The sequence below is a fragment of the Lepus europaeus genome, chromosome 1 (genome assembly GCF_033115175.1).
Source record: "Lepus europaeus isolate LE1 chromosome 1, mLepTim1.pri, whole genome shotgun sequence".
NCBI classification, from domain to species: Eukaryota; Metazoa; Chordata; class Mammalia; order Lagomorpha; family Leporidae; genus Lepus; species Lepus europaeus.
The window spans coordinates 115,881,019-115,897,626 of record NC_084827.1 but is presented as its reverse complement, the minus strand read 5'-3'; the positions used below and the strand labels follow the sequence as shown (position 1 = coordinate 115,897,626).

The 16,608-nt window shown below is 48.5% G+C and overlaps 1 protein-coding gene across 4 annotated transcripts in view; it reads right to left on the bottom strand.

The window, feature by feature from the left end:
• The window catches only part of RAPGEF4 (Rap guanine nucleotide exchange factor 4), a 328,711-nt gene that overhangs the window by 64,186 nt on the left and 247,917 nt on the right, over nt 1–16,608 (bottom strand). For all 4 annotated transcript variants that reach the window (XM_062187806.1, XM_062187808.1, XM_062187815.1 and 1 more), the window contains 4 exons: nt 6,059–6,143; nt 4,087–4,147; nt 2,376–2,452; nt 907–1,053 (listed from right to left, as the gene is read on the bottom strand). In XM_062187806.1, coding sequence (XP_062043790.1) covers nt 907–1,053; nt 2,376–2,452; nt 4,087–4,147; nt 6,059–6,143 — 370 coding nt within the window. The remainder of the gene's footprint in view (nt 1–906; nt 1,054–2,375; nt 2,453–4,086; nt 4,148–6,058; nt 6,144–16,608) is intronic.

The window sequence follows — 16,608 nt, the reverse complement described above, 5'->3', positions numbered from 1 at the left end:
GATTTAATTTAACTTTTTTTGTGTGTGTTTAAGATAATAGATTCCTATGCTTCACACCTCCTAGGGACACATGTCCATGTATAAGAGGAGGAGGGGGGAAGGGGAAGGGGAAAGCTGCTCTGAGAGGCCAGGGTGATGGGACACTGTCACCATCCCCAGCCACCCACAAGCAGCTCTCCACCAGCCAAAGCTGGGGCATCTATCCCAGGGAAGCAGGGACTGCATGGTGGGCAGAGAGCTGGGACCGCTCCCTGTCAACACACCTGCATTTCACACACACTGCCTCCAAAGTCACCTTCAGGGGCAATTTCATGGCCCCATCCATCCCCCGGTTATTCTTCATCTACTTGCCATTGCACTGGGAGACAAAGCACTAAAAATGAAAATGCTTGGTTGCAATAACCATGACTGACGGTCATTTCCACTGACACACAGTCACTCCACACATCAAGAAAATGTGTGACGAAACGAGAAAGGTTCAGGTTTGGGAAGGGATGGGAGTTGGAGACTGGGAAAGTGTGGGATAGAGAAAGGCATGGGGCAAAGGGGGTTGCCACTGGGTGGGAGAATGGGGTGCAGGACACAGAAAGGGGCATGTAGAATGTCAGAGAGAAGCTTCTTAGACGTCAGCAATTGCCAAGGCAATCCTGCCTGCTTTCAATTCTCACGGCCATGTGCAGGTGCACGTGTGTGCAGAGGTACTGGTCCCGCATGGCATCCTGCACCTGCAGCTTTCCTGGAGGACGACCTCTGCCCCCAGCATGCGCACCGGCACATCAAACGCTCCAGTGTTGTTACAAAAGCCCTTCTTTCTAGAGCATTCATTCAGCACAGGAACGCTGAAGCAATGTGACATCATAATTCTGCTTTTTTTTTGGCAAAAGGACAACTTAGCTTTGGACTCACCCTCAGGATCCGGTTGAAATCTTCCTTGTCCACTCTTAAAAAATGACAGTTATCTTCCCGCAAAACAATGGAGGCAGCTCGCGGTGCATCGTTCACTAGCGCTAGCTTGCCAAAGTCGTCTCCCTCGTGCAGGGTGCACACCACACCCTGGAGAGAGCAGAGCATTGAAACAAGGATGACCCCTGGGATGGCGCACACAGCCACTTGCTCCCCATGATACCCTTCCTCCAAAACACTGTGCGCACAAGCAGGTGGGACCTGGGCTGCTACAGGGCAAGTGTGTAATTATATCACCACGGTTCATTTCTCTTCCTTTGAGGGATATGGTCTATGTATATAAGGATAGTTCAAAACGATTGTGGATAACAGAATGGAAAGATGTTTGTTTCAGTGCATTTTCTCAAAATCCATGCATACGAGGGGTCTTTAAAAAGTTCATGAAAGTGGGCCGGTGCCGTGGCTCAACAGGCTAATCCTCCGCCTTGCGGCGCTGGCACACCGGGTTCTAGTCCCGGTCGGGGCACTGATCCTGTCCCAGTTGCCCCTCTTCCAGGCCAGCTCTCTGCTGTGGCCAGGGAGTGCAGAGGAGGACGGCCCAAGTGTTTGGGCTCTGCACCCCATGGGAGACCAGGAGAAGCACCTGGCTCCTGCCATCGGAACAGCGCGGTGCGCCGGCCGCAACGCGCTACCGCGGCGGCCATTGGAGGGTGAACCAACGGCAAAAGGAAGACCTTTCTCTCTGTCTCTCTCTCGCTGTCCACTCTACCTGTCAAAAATTAAAAAAAAAAAAAAAGTTCATGAAAGTGTATATTATGAAAAATTAGGGGGCCGGTGCTGTGGCATAGTAGGCTAAGCCACTGCCTGCAGTGCCAACATTCCATATGGGCGCCAGTTTGAGTCCCGGCTGCTACACTTCCCAATCCAGCTCCCTGCTAATGCACCTGGGAAAGCAGCAGAAGATGGCCCAAGTGTTGGGCCCCTGCACCCATGTGGCTGATCAGGAAGAAGCTCCTGGTTCCTGGCTCCTGGCTTTGGATCAGCCTAACTCTATTCATTGTGGCATCTGGGGAGTCAATCGGTGGATGGAAGATCTCTCTCTTCCCCCTCTCTGTAACTCTGTCTTTCAAATACATAAATAAATCTTAAAAAAAAAAAAAAAAGAAAAACTAGGCATGGATTTCAATTTTTTTGCACTTACTTTTTCATTTCATTTTTATGAACTTTTTGAAGTCCCTGCATACATTATAACCCATAAGGAGAGGAGCCCCAGAAAGTACAATGTTACTCTGTGTATAATAATTGAGCTAATGTATACTTAAAGATGCAATGATGCCTTTTCTCCATTGAGCAACAATGTTGTTGCAGGTTTTACTGTAACAGGACATTGCTAAAACTTAGAGCTAGAAGCTAAAGGGAGCATAAGGGAGATTTAAAAAGAAAAAAAAATATATATATATACGCATATATACCTTGCCATAAATGACTACATTCACAGATCCTTTTAGAATAATGTACCAGGAGGTTCCTTCTTCCCCCTGGTTAAACACTAGACACAAAAAGATGAAAAGACATATGACAAGAATAGAAGCACATCAATATAAATTACAGCTTATCAAATCATCAGTTCTAACTCCCCAGAATTTTGCATATGTGAAATAAAAAAAAATTACTGGCAAATCCTAACTTATTCAGGTGGAATGTTATTTCCTTTTCTATAGAACATGAAAGGAAGAGAAACACTGCATTCCTCGCCAGGCCCTAAAAGACAGCTTTCACCGGGTATCAATTTATGAGCCATCCATTTCTTAAAGCAACACACATTTCCCCCACAATTTATCAAAACATTATGCCATAGAAAATCGTTTTTAAGAGTAAGCTGACCAGTAAGTTTGAAAACATGCAAATCAGCATTATGCATTGTTTACAGACATATACCTACAGATTTATAAAAAAAAATAGGTTGGAACGATAATCACTGCATGTGGGGTCCGAGGTACCCTGCAGTGGGGAAGGAGAATGGATGAAGGCAGCCACAAGGGGCAGTGTGATGTCTTTCTTTAGCAAACGGGAAGAAATGAGGCGTGATGGTGCTGCTTGGTACGGGTTTTGAAGGTTTTTTCAATGTTCTCTATTTTTGTTTGAAACACTTACGGTTTCATAATAAAATGAAAACAGTAACTTTGAATGAAAAGACATGTAAGTTATCAGTGACCACAACAAATAAAACATGTTACAGGGAACCTTAAGTGACAGAGAAATGACATTCTTACTGAAATACATACCAAGGTCAGTAACGTCATGTTTGGAGATTGAAGGTAAAACAACTTGAAATGTGATTTTAAAAACATTTGCGAATTCATGCTCATTTGACTAACCCAACTCAACCTTTTCCAAAGCTACCAGAAGTCCCGTTAAAAAAGTGTTGTCTTTCATTGGGTTTGGAGAACGCCAGCTTAGACACAGTGACCCTTCCTCTTTACTGCGGAACTTGCAAGAACCTTAGCATCTCACTTTATTCTGTAGCACAGGTTAGAGAAGGGGCTGTTGCCAGACCTACATAGATCACTGGCCTTGTAAGGAGGATTTTGAAGACTTGTGGGAAATATGACCTTAATTAACACTGACTACGGCTTTCACACCCAATTTCAATTTTTCCCTTCCAAATAGGACCACAGAACTGTCAGGACTTGAGTTCTGCAGATGCTGGTACTGCACATATCAGGACAAAGACATTCTCTCAGGCCTGCAGTCCACAGCGGAAGCCAGAGAAGAATGCAGGATCGCTTCAATGCGGTCTTGAGCAGTCCTCTCATGAGAGAGCTTGGTTCTTCCAAAGCCGCAGGCTGAGGCGAGGTCACTGTGAAAGGCACTGCCCAGGGCCCACGTGGAAGAGCAAAGGCTTCGTCTCAACCTCTTTAGACACCGCTGTGAGCCAGCAGGAACCAGGGGGAGTGAGGCTCAAGCTGGCAACCACAACCTGAGCTGGGACTGGAAAACCATCACTCTTCATGAGAAAAGACTGATGCAGTAGATAACTACAGGGCCAGAAAGAGCAAGGAGCCATGTGACGGCCTGCAGCCCAGGCTGGGCCCAAGGCGGGGGCACTGACCCCCAGGCTCCCACTGCACACACTCACGAGGGAGGCGACCAGCGCTATGCTCCCTTGCAGATTTCACTTACACACGGTCCCTCCTTTGGCGTGAGACTCAAAGATGAGAACACCCGCTAACTCCCGTTTCACCTAGAAGACAAAGAGAAGACAGCAGAACAGTCAGACTTGAGGGGTCTGGGGAAGAGGGACTCGGGCTGACCATCCCCTTGCTTGCCACGGCCGTCTCTCCCTTGCTGGCTGCTACTGTCAGTTGGAACCAGTTCTACAAGACTTGCTACTCAGTTCTTTTCTTTTTAAAATTCTCTTTATTTATCTGAGAGACAGAGAAGGAGAGAGTGGGAGAGCTGCTATCTACTGGTTCACTCCACAGGTACCTGTAAAGGCCGGGGCTGGCTAGGACGAGAGGCAGGAGCTGGGAAATCAATCCTGGTCCCCACAAGGGTGGCAGAAACCCCACCACTCAAACCATTGTGGCTGCCCCCCAGGGTGCGCATGGGCCAGAAGCTGGCATAAGGAGCTGGAGCCAGAAACCAAACCCAGGCACTTCGATGTGGGATGTGGGCCTCTTAATTGCTGGACTAAATGCCTGCTCCCCAGCCAGAGTCTTAAAACTTGTCCACAAGTTGCTTTCATAGGAGAATAACTTACGTTAATTTATATACCAGACAACCTCCTTAGAGACAGCGTCAAACACGGTCGCACATGTACCAGCCCATTTGTCTGCCTGTCTTTTCCTGGACAGGAAGGAGAGACATCTATAGAATCCCAGCACGTTCTTGCTGTTAGTGGCTCTTCCCTGCCTCACACATAGGGCATCCCTGTAAGGGGCTGCAAACCTCATCGTCGTAAAGTTGAATAACAAAGCTTAAATACATGACCGGTTTCCGCTCTGAGATAGTGACAATTCTAAGTTATTCCCAAATAGCAAAATTCCAAATTACTCCTAGCTAGCTACCATTCCAAAAGTTTTTAACATTCCAAATTAGAGTCCCAAATGATAGCTCTATTGCTCTGTATAGGGATAGCTTAGGGCCCTTAGTATATCATCTATGAAAATTCAAAATACTTCCTCATCCTTCTCAAATTATTAGCACACCCGAGCCTGTGTTGCCAGGAGATCACATTCCCATGCAAGCACATGTTGCTATCCCAATCTGTAAGGCAAAGCTAAAAAAAGGCAATCAGGGCAAAGTCTGGCATCAGATGCAGCCATTACGCCCTTTCTTCACCTTAACTAGTGAGAAATGCTATGGTGCCTTCACCGATTGGAAGTGACATCTCCCTCCTTTCTCAATATAGCAGCAAACCTGTGTGGAGCTGTCCTCTAGGGCCAGGACAGGACATCTGGAGTTCTCTCCATCTCCCTCCAGGCCCCATATGTCACAGGAGGGTGACTGAGCTGCTCCCAAGTCCCAGATCCCCACATTCAGGTTGTCAGGAGGAGCACCTGTTCCAGTCCCACTTCAATCAGACAGCTTTGAGGGCTTGGGTGCACAGGCAACTGCTAATAATGAGATAATGCCTGAGTCCCTTCTGGTGACTCTTGCTGGGCCCAACTTCCATGGCCTCTCAGAAGACAGAGTGCAAGCATTTAGGAGGTGGATCTCGGCAATCCAGCCTCCCACACCACAGTATCTTCTCCAGTCCTAAGAGTGCATTGAGGGGGCCAGCGCTATGGTGCAGCAGGTTAATGCCCTGGCCTGAAGCGCCGGCATCCCATATGGGCACCAGTTTGAGACCCGGCTGCTCCTCTTCTGATCCAGCTCTCTGCTATGGCCTGGGAAAGCAGTAGAAGATGACAGAAGTCCTTGGGGCCCTGCACCCACATGGGAGACCCAGAAGAAGCTCCTGGCCTCGGATTGGCATAGCTCCGGCCCTTGTGGCCATCTGGGGAGTGAACCATTGGATGGAAGACCTCTGTCTCTCTCTCTCTCTGCCTCTTCTCTCTGTGCAACTCTGACTTTCAAATAAACAAATATTTTTTTAAAAGAGTGCATTTAATTCAAAGTGCCCTGCACATGGCCAGCTGAGACAACTCACCGTGGTGGAGAGGTGGGATAAGGCTTTAATGTGAAGGAGCTCTTCGTAGATAATCTCTAGGTCATCCACAGTCCTCTGGCCAGGTCTACAAAGAAAAAAAGTAAGGAGGATGTAATGAAAAAAAAAAGGCAATCAAAAAGTTTCATATATGGAAATCAATTCAGGGGTCAGTGACATGTTCAGGGATTTCTTCCACATAAAAGGATACTGGCAGAGAGAGAGATTATGACATCATCATTCCTGAAGGGATTTGTGAAACGAATGTGTTCCTTGGTGGAAGGGTATGGAAGAAGAAACCCAGCAGGCACAGGACGCTCCCCTTCCAGCCTCAGGGGGCTGAGCCTCTCCCTCCACAGGGCAGCTGGCTGCCTAAGCTCTCACTTTGTAGAGGACCCATCTAAAAGGCTGCTTCTCATTACACCTCGATCAATAATGACACAACGTGTCTTTTCATGCCATTTAAAAACCATTGGTTTAACCAACTTGACCACTGATCTAAACCCCCTGGGGTCCTGTGTGATCTCTTAGCCTCACAGACTAACGGTGCTGTGGGCACCACTGTTTTGGGCTACATAACACACTTCTTTCAGAGCACAGGATGGCTGCAGTCTCCACAGTGCCTTACGTGGCCCTGCAGAGGGGAGGGCACAAGATGGGGAGAAGGCACACAGTGGCATCTGGATTAGAGAGAGAGGGAAAGATGGAAGGCTTGCACCCACATTTCCCAAACTCGCTCCCTGCACCACCTCTCTCCATAAAACTATTTATGTGAGGTTTTTTAATTTTAAAGCTTATTATAAGATTACTATCCAGCAATATGTTTTTCAGAAATGGGGAGTGGGGTGTTATGGACACGTTTGGCATAAGAAGGCTGGGTGATTCCAACCGTCTTTTGTGTCTGCAATTATTTTGAAATCACAGAGTGTTCACTTTTGTTAATGGGCTAGTAATTGGGACTTTGTTGCTTTCTGCAATATAAGGAGCCTTAATATGTTTTTGAAACTTAAGACCAAATGGGTTATTAACTCTGAGGATGCTAGGGAGTTAGCTGAGAAGCAGTCTACACGTGTATAGAGAGGCTGTATGGACTCCCAGCCACCTGCTGCAGTACACACCACACTTAGTACATGACTAGTCTTCTTTGAGCATTTTGTCCTAAAATAGCAACAACTCATGGCATTATTCAATGCTACTGTATGTTAGACATTTAAATCTTAGTGACTTACTAATGGTATTTCAGTATTATAACCTTTTAAAAGGGAGTGTCCTTTATAAAAACCTCGTTTTACTGTTATTTTTATTTGAGAGGTAGAGAGACACAGAGAGACAAAGCATACAGACAGAAAGACGGAGCGCTCTTATCTGCTGGCTCACTGCCAGATGCCTGTACTGGCCAGGACTGGGTCAGGCCAAAGCTAGGAGTCAGGAATTCAATCCTGGTCTCCCAAGTGGGTACAGGGGCCCGACTACCCGAGCCAGCGCTGCTGCCTGCCAGGGCCTGTGTTAATATTAGGAAGCTAGTATTGGAAGCAGAGCTGGGACTCGAACCTAGGCATTCTGATGTTGGACATGGGCATCTCAAGTAGCATCTTAACTGCTAGGCCAATTACCTGCCCCCTATATTACAATTTAAAATGTGGTTTTAGGTTAAATAAATTCAGGGAGTCTTGGCATAGTGAGCAGAGCACTGGCGGTCAAGTTCTCCCCACCACTCACCACCTGGGTGTCATCAGAGTCTTAGTCTCCCCCCAACATGGAGGACAACGCCTTCCTGAGAGACACCATTAGAGCTGAAGGAAGCAGTACATGTGAAGGCATCTATCTATTTATTTGTGCAAGTGAAAAAAACTCCAGCAAAGTGTTACTCAAAACTCAAAGTCTTGCAGAGGTTAACCAACCTTAAAAAAAAGTGTGTTAATCTGCCCAGCAAATTGCATCTGAAACACAGTCAACGACTAGGTCAGTGCTCTGAGGAGTCGAAACTGCGCCGGAAATATTCTAAGGGCGCTAACTGGATTAAAGACTTTGCAAGCCTATTAGCATGTGGGGAGACAGCAGGCCCCTTGGGAGGGCTGCAGGAAGGAAACTGTACTTTGCCTTCACAGGGGTGGCTGAAGCATGAGCAAAGGACTAGGACCCCTCCTCTCACACAGGCGTCAGAGGAGACATTTCCTAATCCTGACTGCACAAAGACAACCTGGGAGACGCCTGCCAGGATACCTCCTGCTAAGGACCCCTCCTGGAGGCCAGAACTGCACACTAATCTAGTGGTTAATGGTGGAGCCAGCCAGGGTGGGACCCACAAAGACTCGGAAGAAAGGCTGCACCACTGGCCTCCAAAGGGTCAGGCCTTCTTAGCGAGAGGCCTAATCTGCCTCTTGACTCAGACACGGGGATTTTGAAATCGGGACCCTTGGGGATTTAAAAGTCAATCGAATCACCTCCATCCACCTATGCCTCTCACACATACGTCTCAAGGTGGGCATAATAGGATTACGGCTCTTTCGCGCAAGGAGCAGCCCTGCTGTTCTTGCTACTTGACATCAGCTTGGCTCAAAGAAAACAGTCACCAAGTGTCCTTCTCACCTCCTCGGGGCAGGCGGTCACAGAAGGAGGGGAAAAGGAAAAGAAAGGCTTAGCAAAGGGGAAAGGAAAGGCTTAGAATTTGGCTCTAAAACCTTGACAGATCCAAAGTTGGGATCTTTGTGAGCAGATCTCTGTGAGTTCAGGAGGAGTGTTTATATAATATCAATACGAACTCTGTCTTAAGTCTTATGGGTTTCAAAAAAGCACTACCTGTAGAATCTGCAAATCTCACTGTCTTAAAAATAATGACATTTCCTCCTGTATTTAAAACATGAGGAGGAACTGTCAGGCACTCAATGCAATACATTAAACATGTGACGTCATGGTTCCAGGCTGACTTTGGAGCCTCTACAGTGAGTCTCAGGACCTGCACCACAGCGTGAGGCCAAGATGGCAACGTTCAAGCTACGTGTAACACATGCTCAGTTTATGCACCGCCCCGTGCCACTCGGTGCTGCCCCAAGCTCTCCTCCCCCCCCCCCCCCCCCCCCGCCACGCTGCCTACCCTCCCAGCTCACTGCCTGCTTTTCCAAACCGTTCTTGGCATGTGTTTTGGTTTGTTGCTCTTCTGTCCAACTCTTGCTTTGTGCCCTGCCTCAAGGCTTTGTTCTCCTCTCCTCAGGGGAAAAACCCAACTTCCATCTATATAACGACGTGACCTAACGCTTTCTCTCCATACAGCCATTCTTCCTGAGCCCCAGCGGCTTTCTGGCCATCTTTTCCTACACACCCACAACCCACAAGTACTGCGAGCTCAGTCTATCCAGAGGCCCTCCTTGTCTCCACACAAAGCTCTTTAAGACCAGATCTGGATCCATTTTTGCAGACTCACCTACGGTCCCTCTTTCCACTCTTTCCTGGACAGCGACATTCTCTGTTCCAGCCAGGCTGGGCATCTCTCCATTCCTCAAACATTCTGCGTTTCCTGCTTCCAGGACATCTGGCTGCTCCTCTCCTTGCCTGGGCTGCCTCTGCCTCAAGTCCAGCTCAGATATCCTCACTCCCAGGTCAGCTTGCCAGCCTTTCTTATTCCATGGCACATGGTCCTGCTGCTCTGACCAATGTTATTTGCTTAGGTATTTACAAGCTCAACTGCTCTTTTCTCAAGAGAAGCAATATCTGGTAGTGCCAAGGACTCCGGATTGGAAGCAGAAACGAGATTTCAGATCTAAATAAGCAATTTTCTAGCTTCCCAATTGGTCTAATGCTTTGTTTCTGCACCAGTAGAATGGGAACCATGACTTGACATACATGCGCCATTGAATACACTGGAAAGACAGCACTAATGCAGGAAGGCAGTCTCAGGGTGGGTGTGTGATAGGGCTCCGTTGGATGAATGAACACAATTCATGCTGATTTCAGGGTCTGCCCAAGGGCGAAGGTGGCAATAGCAGGGACCAGCTATTGTTCTGCGGGCCGTGGGAAGCGGGAGCGGATGTCCTACTGTCCTTCCTCCTGCCAGTTAACACAAGGAGTCCCCGGCACCACTGGGTTTTCATACAGGACACACAGCAAATTGTATAAACAGAGGGGGAACCGGGTGAAATGATGCGTTTGTCTTTCAGGGCAAGTCCCACAGAGGCAAGTACACTTGCCTGAGGGTTTCCGTTCCTTTCATACCAGTAGACTGATAGAGGTTACCAGTCTACTATGTCATGGTGCAGGTGACCACTCAAGTTCAACCACCAGCACCTGGTGAGATGGGCCTGTTTGCTCTGTTGTGCTATGGGTCTGATGGAAAAGCTATTCTAACACTCAAACGGTACCAGAAAACAAAGCACCATCACCACTACTACCACCTAAAGGAGCCAGTGAGTACTTCTAGCACACCAGAAAGAATAGGAAGTCTTGGATGAAAGAAGGCAGAATGGAACAGAACGGAATGGAATAGAATAGAATCAGAGCAGAATAGAATGTCTGTGAGGTAAAACTGGAAAAAACCACAGTTCAACACCCACAGAGAAAAGTCGCATCACTGGGGAGACAGACTGGGGCCCCAGCAAGCATGAAGGGCAGGAGAGGGCGATGCCTGAGGGGGTTCCCAGAGGCCACTCCACTCAGGTGGGTTTGGGCAGTCACCCCTCCTCTCCACAGCCCCCACACTGAGCAGCACACAGGGCAGAGGTCGAAAGCCTGAGACCTATGCTCTCCCACAGATGCCCAGGGAGGGCTCTCTGAACTAGTATGGGAACCTGCAAGAGAAGCAGGCCGGAGCCTCTGCACACCTGGCTCCCCATGGGCACACAGGGGATGGAGGGGGCTACAGCGGCCCAGGAGCGAAGTGCGCCAGTGGGCTCCCTCTGTTTCTGGAAAATCCACTTTATCTCAGCAACTAGCAGGAGGCTGGGGACTCCTAAAGCGCAGCCCACTAGGAAACAGGCCTCACTGGAGGGGCGACCTCCCAATGCCAGTGGGGGCGCTCTCCTGGGGGCACAGCAGCTTCACCTGCACAGAAACCAATGGTCCTCTGAGCCCACCCAGGGGGAGACTTCCCTGGATGCCCTAGGGGAGGAGGCTGTGGGTGCTGTTGGAAACAGCATGTAATAGAACAAAGCCTCAAACAGTTCCAGTTGCTGAGTCTTCCAGGCCATTCCAAATGAAAGGGGAGAATGGAAAACCCAGCGACATACAGCAGATGCTGTGGTCTCGGGTGGTGACTATCATCACATGGCTGCTGCTGTGGGACAACCCACCCAGGCAGCAAAAAGCCTGGCAGTGCTGTTGTAATGAGGCGACAGAAACCAGGACTGTGAGGCGTGAAGAGATGGCTTAAAGCTTGAGCTGATTCAGAGTTAGACAAGCCACCACAGCGGTCCCGAAAGGAACCAGGACCCTGGCCCCAGGGACGTCAACATCTGTGGGTGATCCTGTGCCTGGCTGGAAGACTGCCTGCCTAGCCCATGCAGGAGTTTAAGAGGGCAGGGCGCTGTGGCTCAACAGGCTAATCCTCCGCCTGCGGCGCCGGCACACTGGGTTCTAGTCCTGTTCGGGGTGCCGGATTCTGTCCCGGTTGCCCCTCTTCCAGGCCAGCTCTCTGCTATGGCCTGGGAGTGCAGTGGAGGATGGCCAAGTTCTTGGGCCCTGAACCCGCGTGGGAGACCAGGAGAAGCACCTGGCTCTTGGCTTCGGATCAGCACGGTGTGCCGGCCACGGCGGCCATTGGAGGGTGAACCAACGGCAAAAAGGAAGACCTTTCTCTCTGTCTCTCTCTCACTGTCCACTCTGCCTTTAAAAAAAAAAAAAAAAAAAAAAAATGAGGGCAGGGCAGCCCATGCCTCCAAGGAAAGACCCTGGTCAGGGATTCAGCACACTGAGCCACACATGATCTGCACACTGAGCCACACATGACCTGAACTGCTGGCAGGCAGCAGGGGCCCCAGGAACATTTCCCTTACCCCCGCTTCCTGTTGAGGGGCCTTGTAATTGTCAATCAGGTAAACAGCTCCCGGGTGTGGCCCAGACCCATAAGGAAGGCTACATAGGCTACATGACCTTCAAGCTGATTGGAGAAGAGTAGAGGCGCCATTATTGGCTTTATCCTAGAGAATTAGTGCTGCCCTGAACTAGCTACTCCCCTCTTTGCCTGCCCCGTAGAAGCCTGTGCCTGACTGTTAGCAAACGGACATGTGCACCGAAACTTGTCTCCGGTGCTTCTTCTCGAAGAATGCCGTTGCTCCACCATCCCGACAGTGTGGGCCTCACAGGATGAGCCCACAAACGTCAAGGAGGAGGCTGTGTGGAGCAGAAGTCAGCCTGGCCCAGATGTGAGCCCCTCCCCCAGCCCAGGGGGTCCCAGTTTTTGTGGCAGCGAGGACAGTCAGGAGCCCAGCCGTTCCAAGGCCATAGCTCAGGGCTGTTGTGCCTTCCAGCATCTCAGGAAAGGTGCTCCCCTCTCCCCTCCTCTCCGCTCACTCCAAAAGGACCCGATGGACGCCATCTAAAATGGAGCATCCCCTGCCACCATCACGGAATACAGCCACCTTCTAAAGGCAGGTTTCTCTGGGCCAACAGTAGCATCAAGCTGCTTTCACGCTTTGGTGACAGGGAGCCGATGGAGACGTGATCGTACACACCAGCCCCCAGCCTGTTCAAACAGCAATGAAAGGGTCCTGGGCAATGAAGGCCATTCAGCACTCAAGGGCAAGGGGCGCAGTGTGGCCCGGCCAGAGCACAGCCCCCCAGGGACCCGCATGAGAGGAGCCTGTGAGGCCGGGAGTGAATGGGCTCTGTGGAGCGCACCTGTTTACCTGTCCTTCTCCGGATGTCACAGGGAGAGAGATGAGGCCTCCCTGCTTCTTCACAAGACCGCCGGTGCCACATTGATGTGGATTTGTGGGACCCCGCTGGGGAAAGGCCTAGTTTCTGCAGGGGAGGTGCTGCAGCGGCAATGTCTGCTTACAGACGAGATAATAAGCGGGGAAGGCCGGGAGAGCAGCTTACACATTAAAGGAGGGGAGGGCTCAGGTGGCATTGGAAGCTGCTGGTAGACACAGTGTATCAAGGAATTTATCAAGGTCAGAGTCACAGCGCCTGCGTTCCTGGAACGTGGAGGAACCGAGTAGTCATCTCAGCTGCCAAGCAGCTACGCAGGGAGCCAAGCAAACAGCCTGGCTCCACTGCACCTGATGCACCACAGACCCTGGGATGTGGGGCCATGGCCTGAGAAGTCTACGTTACAGAGAACCTACATAAGCCATGGTCAAGGTTGGACATTAAAAAATAATAATAATAATAATAAAAAAAAGGCTTGCTTTCTTTTTGGGGATGGGGTGGAGAGAGGGAGGATCCTTTTATTTTGATGCAAGACTTCATAGTAGTGCATCTGGGTCTCCTACTTATAAGTCATATCTCCAACTCAGACCTTTCTCGAAACTCAAGATCTGCATAACAGCTCAATTCATTTCCAGTAAAAGAAACTTTGCTGGGTTGCCATGTCCTTGACTAGCAAATCAGTCAAGTGTGGCATTTATTTTTTCTTTTGTCACTTCCCAGGCATTTCTCTTTCCCATGCTTCTTAAGTATCAGAGAAATTCCAGGATCCTGATGACTGGACACCTAGAATGTCTGTCTGCCCAGCTCCCCGTCACACCACCACCCCTCCCCTTATTTCTAACCCGGAAGATGTCTATCAGATGCAAGTAGGTATTTCCTGGTTCTGCCACAGAGCCTTGGCTTCTCTATGAAATTGAAAGGAACACAGTCTACAACAGCAGAAAAAGGGAAAGGCAGTGGAACACTGTGAGAAGAGAAGTCATCCCCAGCAGGGCATGGGGTAATGCAGCCATAACTCAGTGACTCTGAGCCCTGAGTGTTCTGTTGCAAAGATGCACCACTAACTTCTCCTTGCAAAGAGGCAATTCTTATTCAAGTGGAGACAGATGGATCGTCCACGTCTTTGGGTCATGTCAGTGCTTACTGAGTAAATCTACCGGAGGGGACGAGAGAAGAGGAAAGAATATTGTCAATAAAGAAGAAAGGAAGAAAGGAAATTGGACTTGCAGTACGATTTGGACCAGTTTCTGGTGTGGCCACATAATACTGCGGGGTGTGAGGCTAAGAAAGGTATTTGGCATCCGAGAAACTTAATTTCTGCTTTTCTCCATAATGGACCATAATGAGCCCTACTTAGCTTACAGAGTTCAAAGAGGTGATGACTGTCTGCTCACTATAGCCATATAGTGCCATTCAAATGTTGGTTATTAAAGGGTGTTTGTGCTTCTGGGTAGAGAATTGATGTGGAGTAAACTGGCTCCTCCTGGGGCCATGGGATGTCAGCGGTTTCTATGTAGTAAATTTTCCAATACCTTTTCAAGGAAATTGTGAAAAGCAGCAGATTAGTTATCCTAAGTCAAGTGCCACATTTAGCAAAACAAAACTAAAACATTGAGAAGCATACTCATTTCAAAAATCATTTGTTGGGGCCGCTGCCTATAGTGCTGGCATCCCATATGGGCGCCAGTGAGTCCTGGCTGCTCCACTTCTGATCCAGCTCTCTGCTATGGCCTGGGAAAGCAGTAGAAGACGGCACAAGTCCTTGGGCCCTTGCACCCATCTGGGAGATTTGGAAGAAGCTCCTGGCTTCAGATTGGCTCAGTTCCAGTCATTATGGCCATCATAATGTGAACCAGTGAACCAGCAGATGGAAGACCCCCCCCCCCCCTTACTCTCTCTCTTTAACTCTTTCAAATAAAATCAATACATTTAAAAAAATCATTTATTGTTCCTACAGAACCCGAATTTAACCAGGTATCCTATATTTGATCTGACAACACTGGTCATAAGGCAATTAAAACTATAAAGTATATAGTTTTATATATAAATGTAATTCCTACAGAATCACCTTTGAAAATGGATTTTAAAACTAACTTATACGGCCAGTTGGATAATACCTAGTGGAACTCAATATATAATACAAACATAAAAGAATTACAGATGTCAGAAGCATATCACTCCTTCAAGAAAAATAAATTATTATTGTTTGAGAGATCATATCCATTGGTTAACTCCTCAAATGCCCTCAACGACCGAGGGGTCAAAGCCGGAGTCAGGAATGCAATCCAGGTCTCTTGTGTTGGTGACAGGAACATGAGCCATAACAGCTGCCCCCCAGGGTCTGCATTAGCAAGAAGCTGGGGTCAGGGGTCAGGAGCCAGAGCCGGAACTCTAACGAAGGACTCCAATGTGGGATGTAGGTGTCTCACGCAGTGTCTTTACCCACTGTGCCAAACACCTGCTCATAACTATCATAACTCATTATGTATGAGTGGCATTTCTGGATATTTCCTACACATACACAAAATATCTTTTTCCCTAAGCCCTGTACACTTGTACTCCATTCAGGTCTGTATGATAATAATTTAATGAGATGAGGTTTGCCTGTATTATTTATTTATTTATTTATTTTTTGACAGGCAGAGTGGATAGTGAGAGAGAGAGAGACAGAGAGAAAGGTCTTCCTTTTGCCGTTGGTTCACCCTCCAATGGCCGCTGCAGCCAGCACATCTTGCTGATCCGAAGCCAGGAGCCAGGTGCTTCTCCTGGTCTCCCATGGGGTGCAGGGCCCAAGCACTTGGGCTATCCTCCACTGCCTTCCCGGGCCATAGCAGAGAGCTGGCCTGGAAGAGGGGCAACCGGGACAGAATCCGGCGCCCCGACCGGGACTAGAACCCAGTATGCTGGCGCCGCAAGGCGGAGGATTAGCCTGTTAAGCCACGGCGCAGGCTGTATTATTTATTTTTAAAACAGATTCCAACATCTTTCTTAAGTGCCCAAAGCATAAAGCTAGTCTGAATTCTTCTTGGACCATGGCAGGTGCCAGGGCACAGTAAGAGACACAACTCAGGAGTCAGACAGAACTGGGTGAAATCCCAAGCCCATCACTTTCTGGATAACCACAGGCAGCTGACTTAGCCTAAATTTTTTCTTCCTAATCCATAAAATGGGGATAATATGAGTTAACCACATTTTATTGAAAGAACCAAATTAAATAACTGTTGAAAACAGTTGTTAGTGTACATGTACTCAACAGATGTTGGTGTGATTAAACACAATCGCATCTGTGTTTCCACTTATAATCACCTTGTGAAATAGGGAGAAGGCAAGTCGTTCTTATTACATGCACTTTATAGCTGAAGAGATTTGCAGCCTGGGGAATTGGAAGGCTAACTGGAAAACTAGGAAGACTAGAACCCAGGGTTCTTGTACTCAGTTCTACTTTCTCTTTCTCTTAACTTTCTTTTTTGTAGGATCTTGGGTCAAATGCATGTATCTCAAATGCTATAATTAAATTCTCAAAATGTGATCTATTTTACTCTTAATTTGGTCTTGGCTTCTCCTGTCCATTTTTCATGGGTAGCAGGGGAGCTGCCCACACTACACCTCCCTTTAACACTTCCCAGTGGTGCCCCCAAACAACCACGAAATAAGGTCCAAGGTGCACAGACGAAATAGCAGATCCCCTCCAC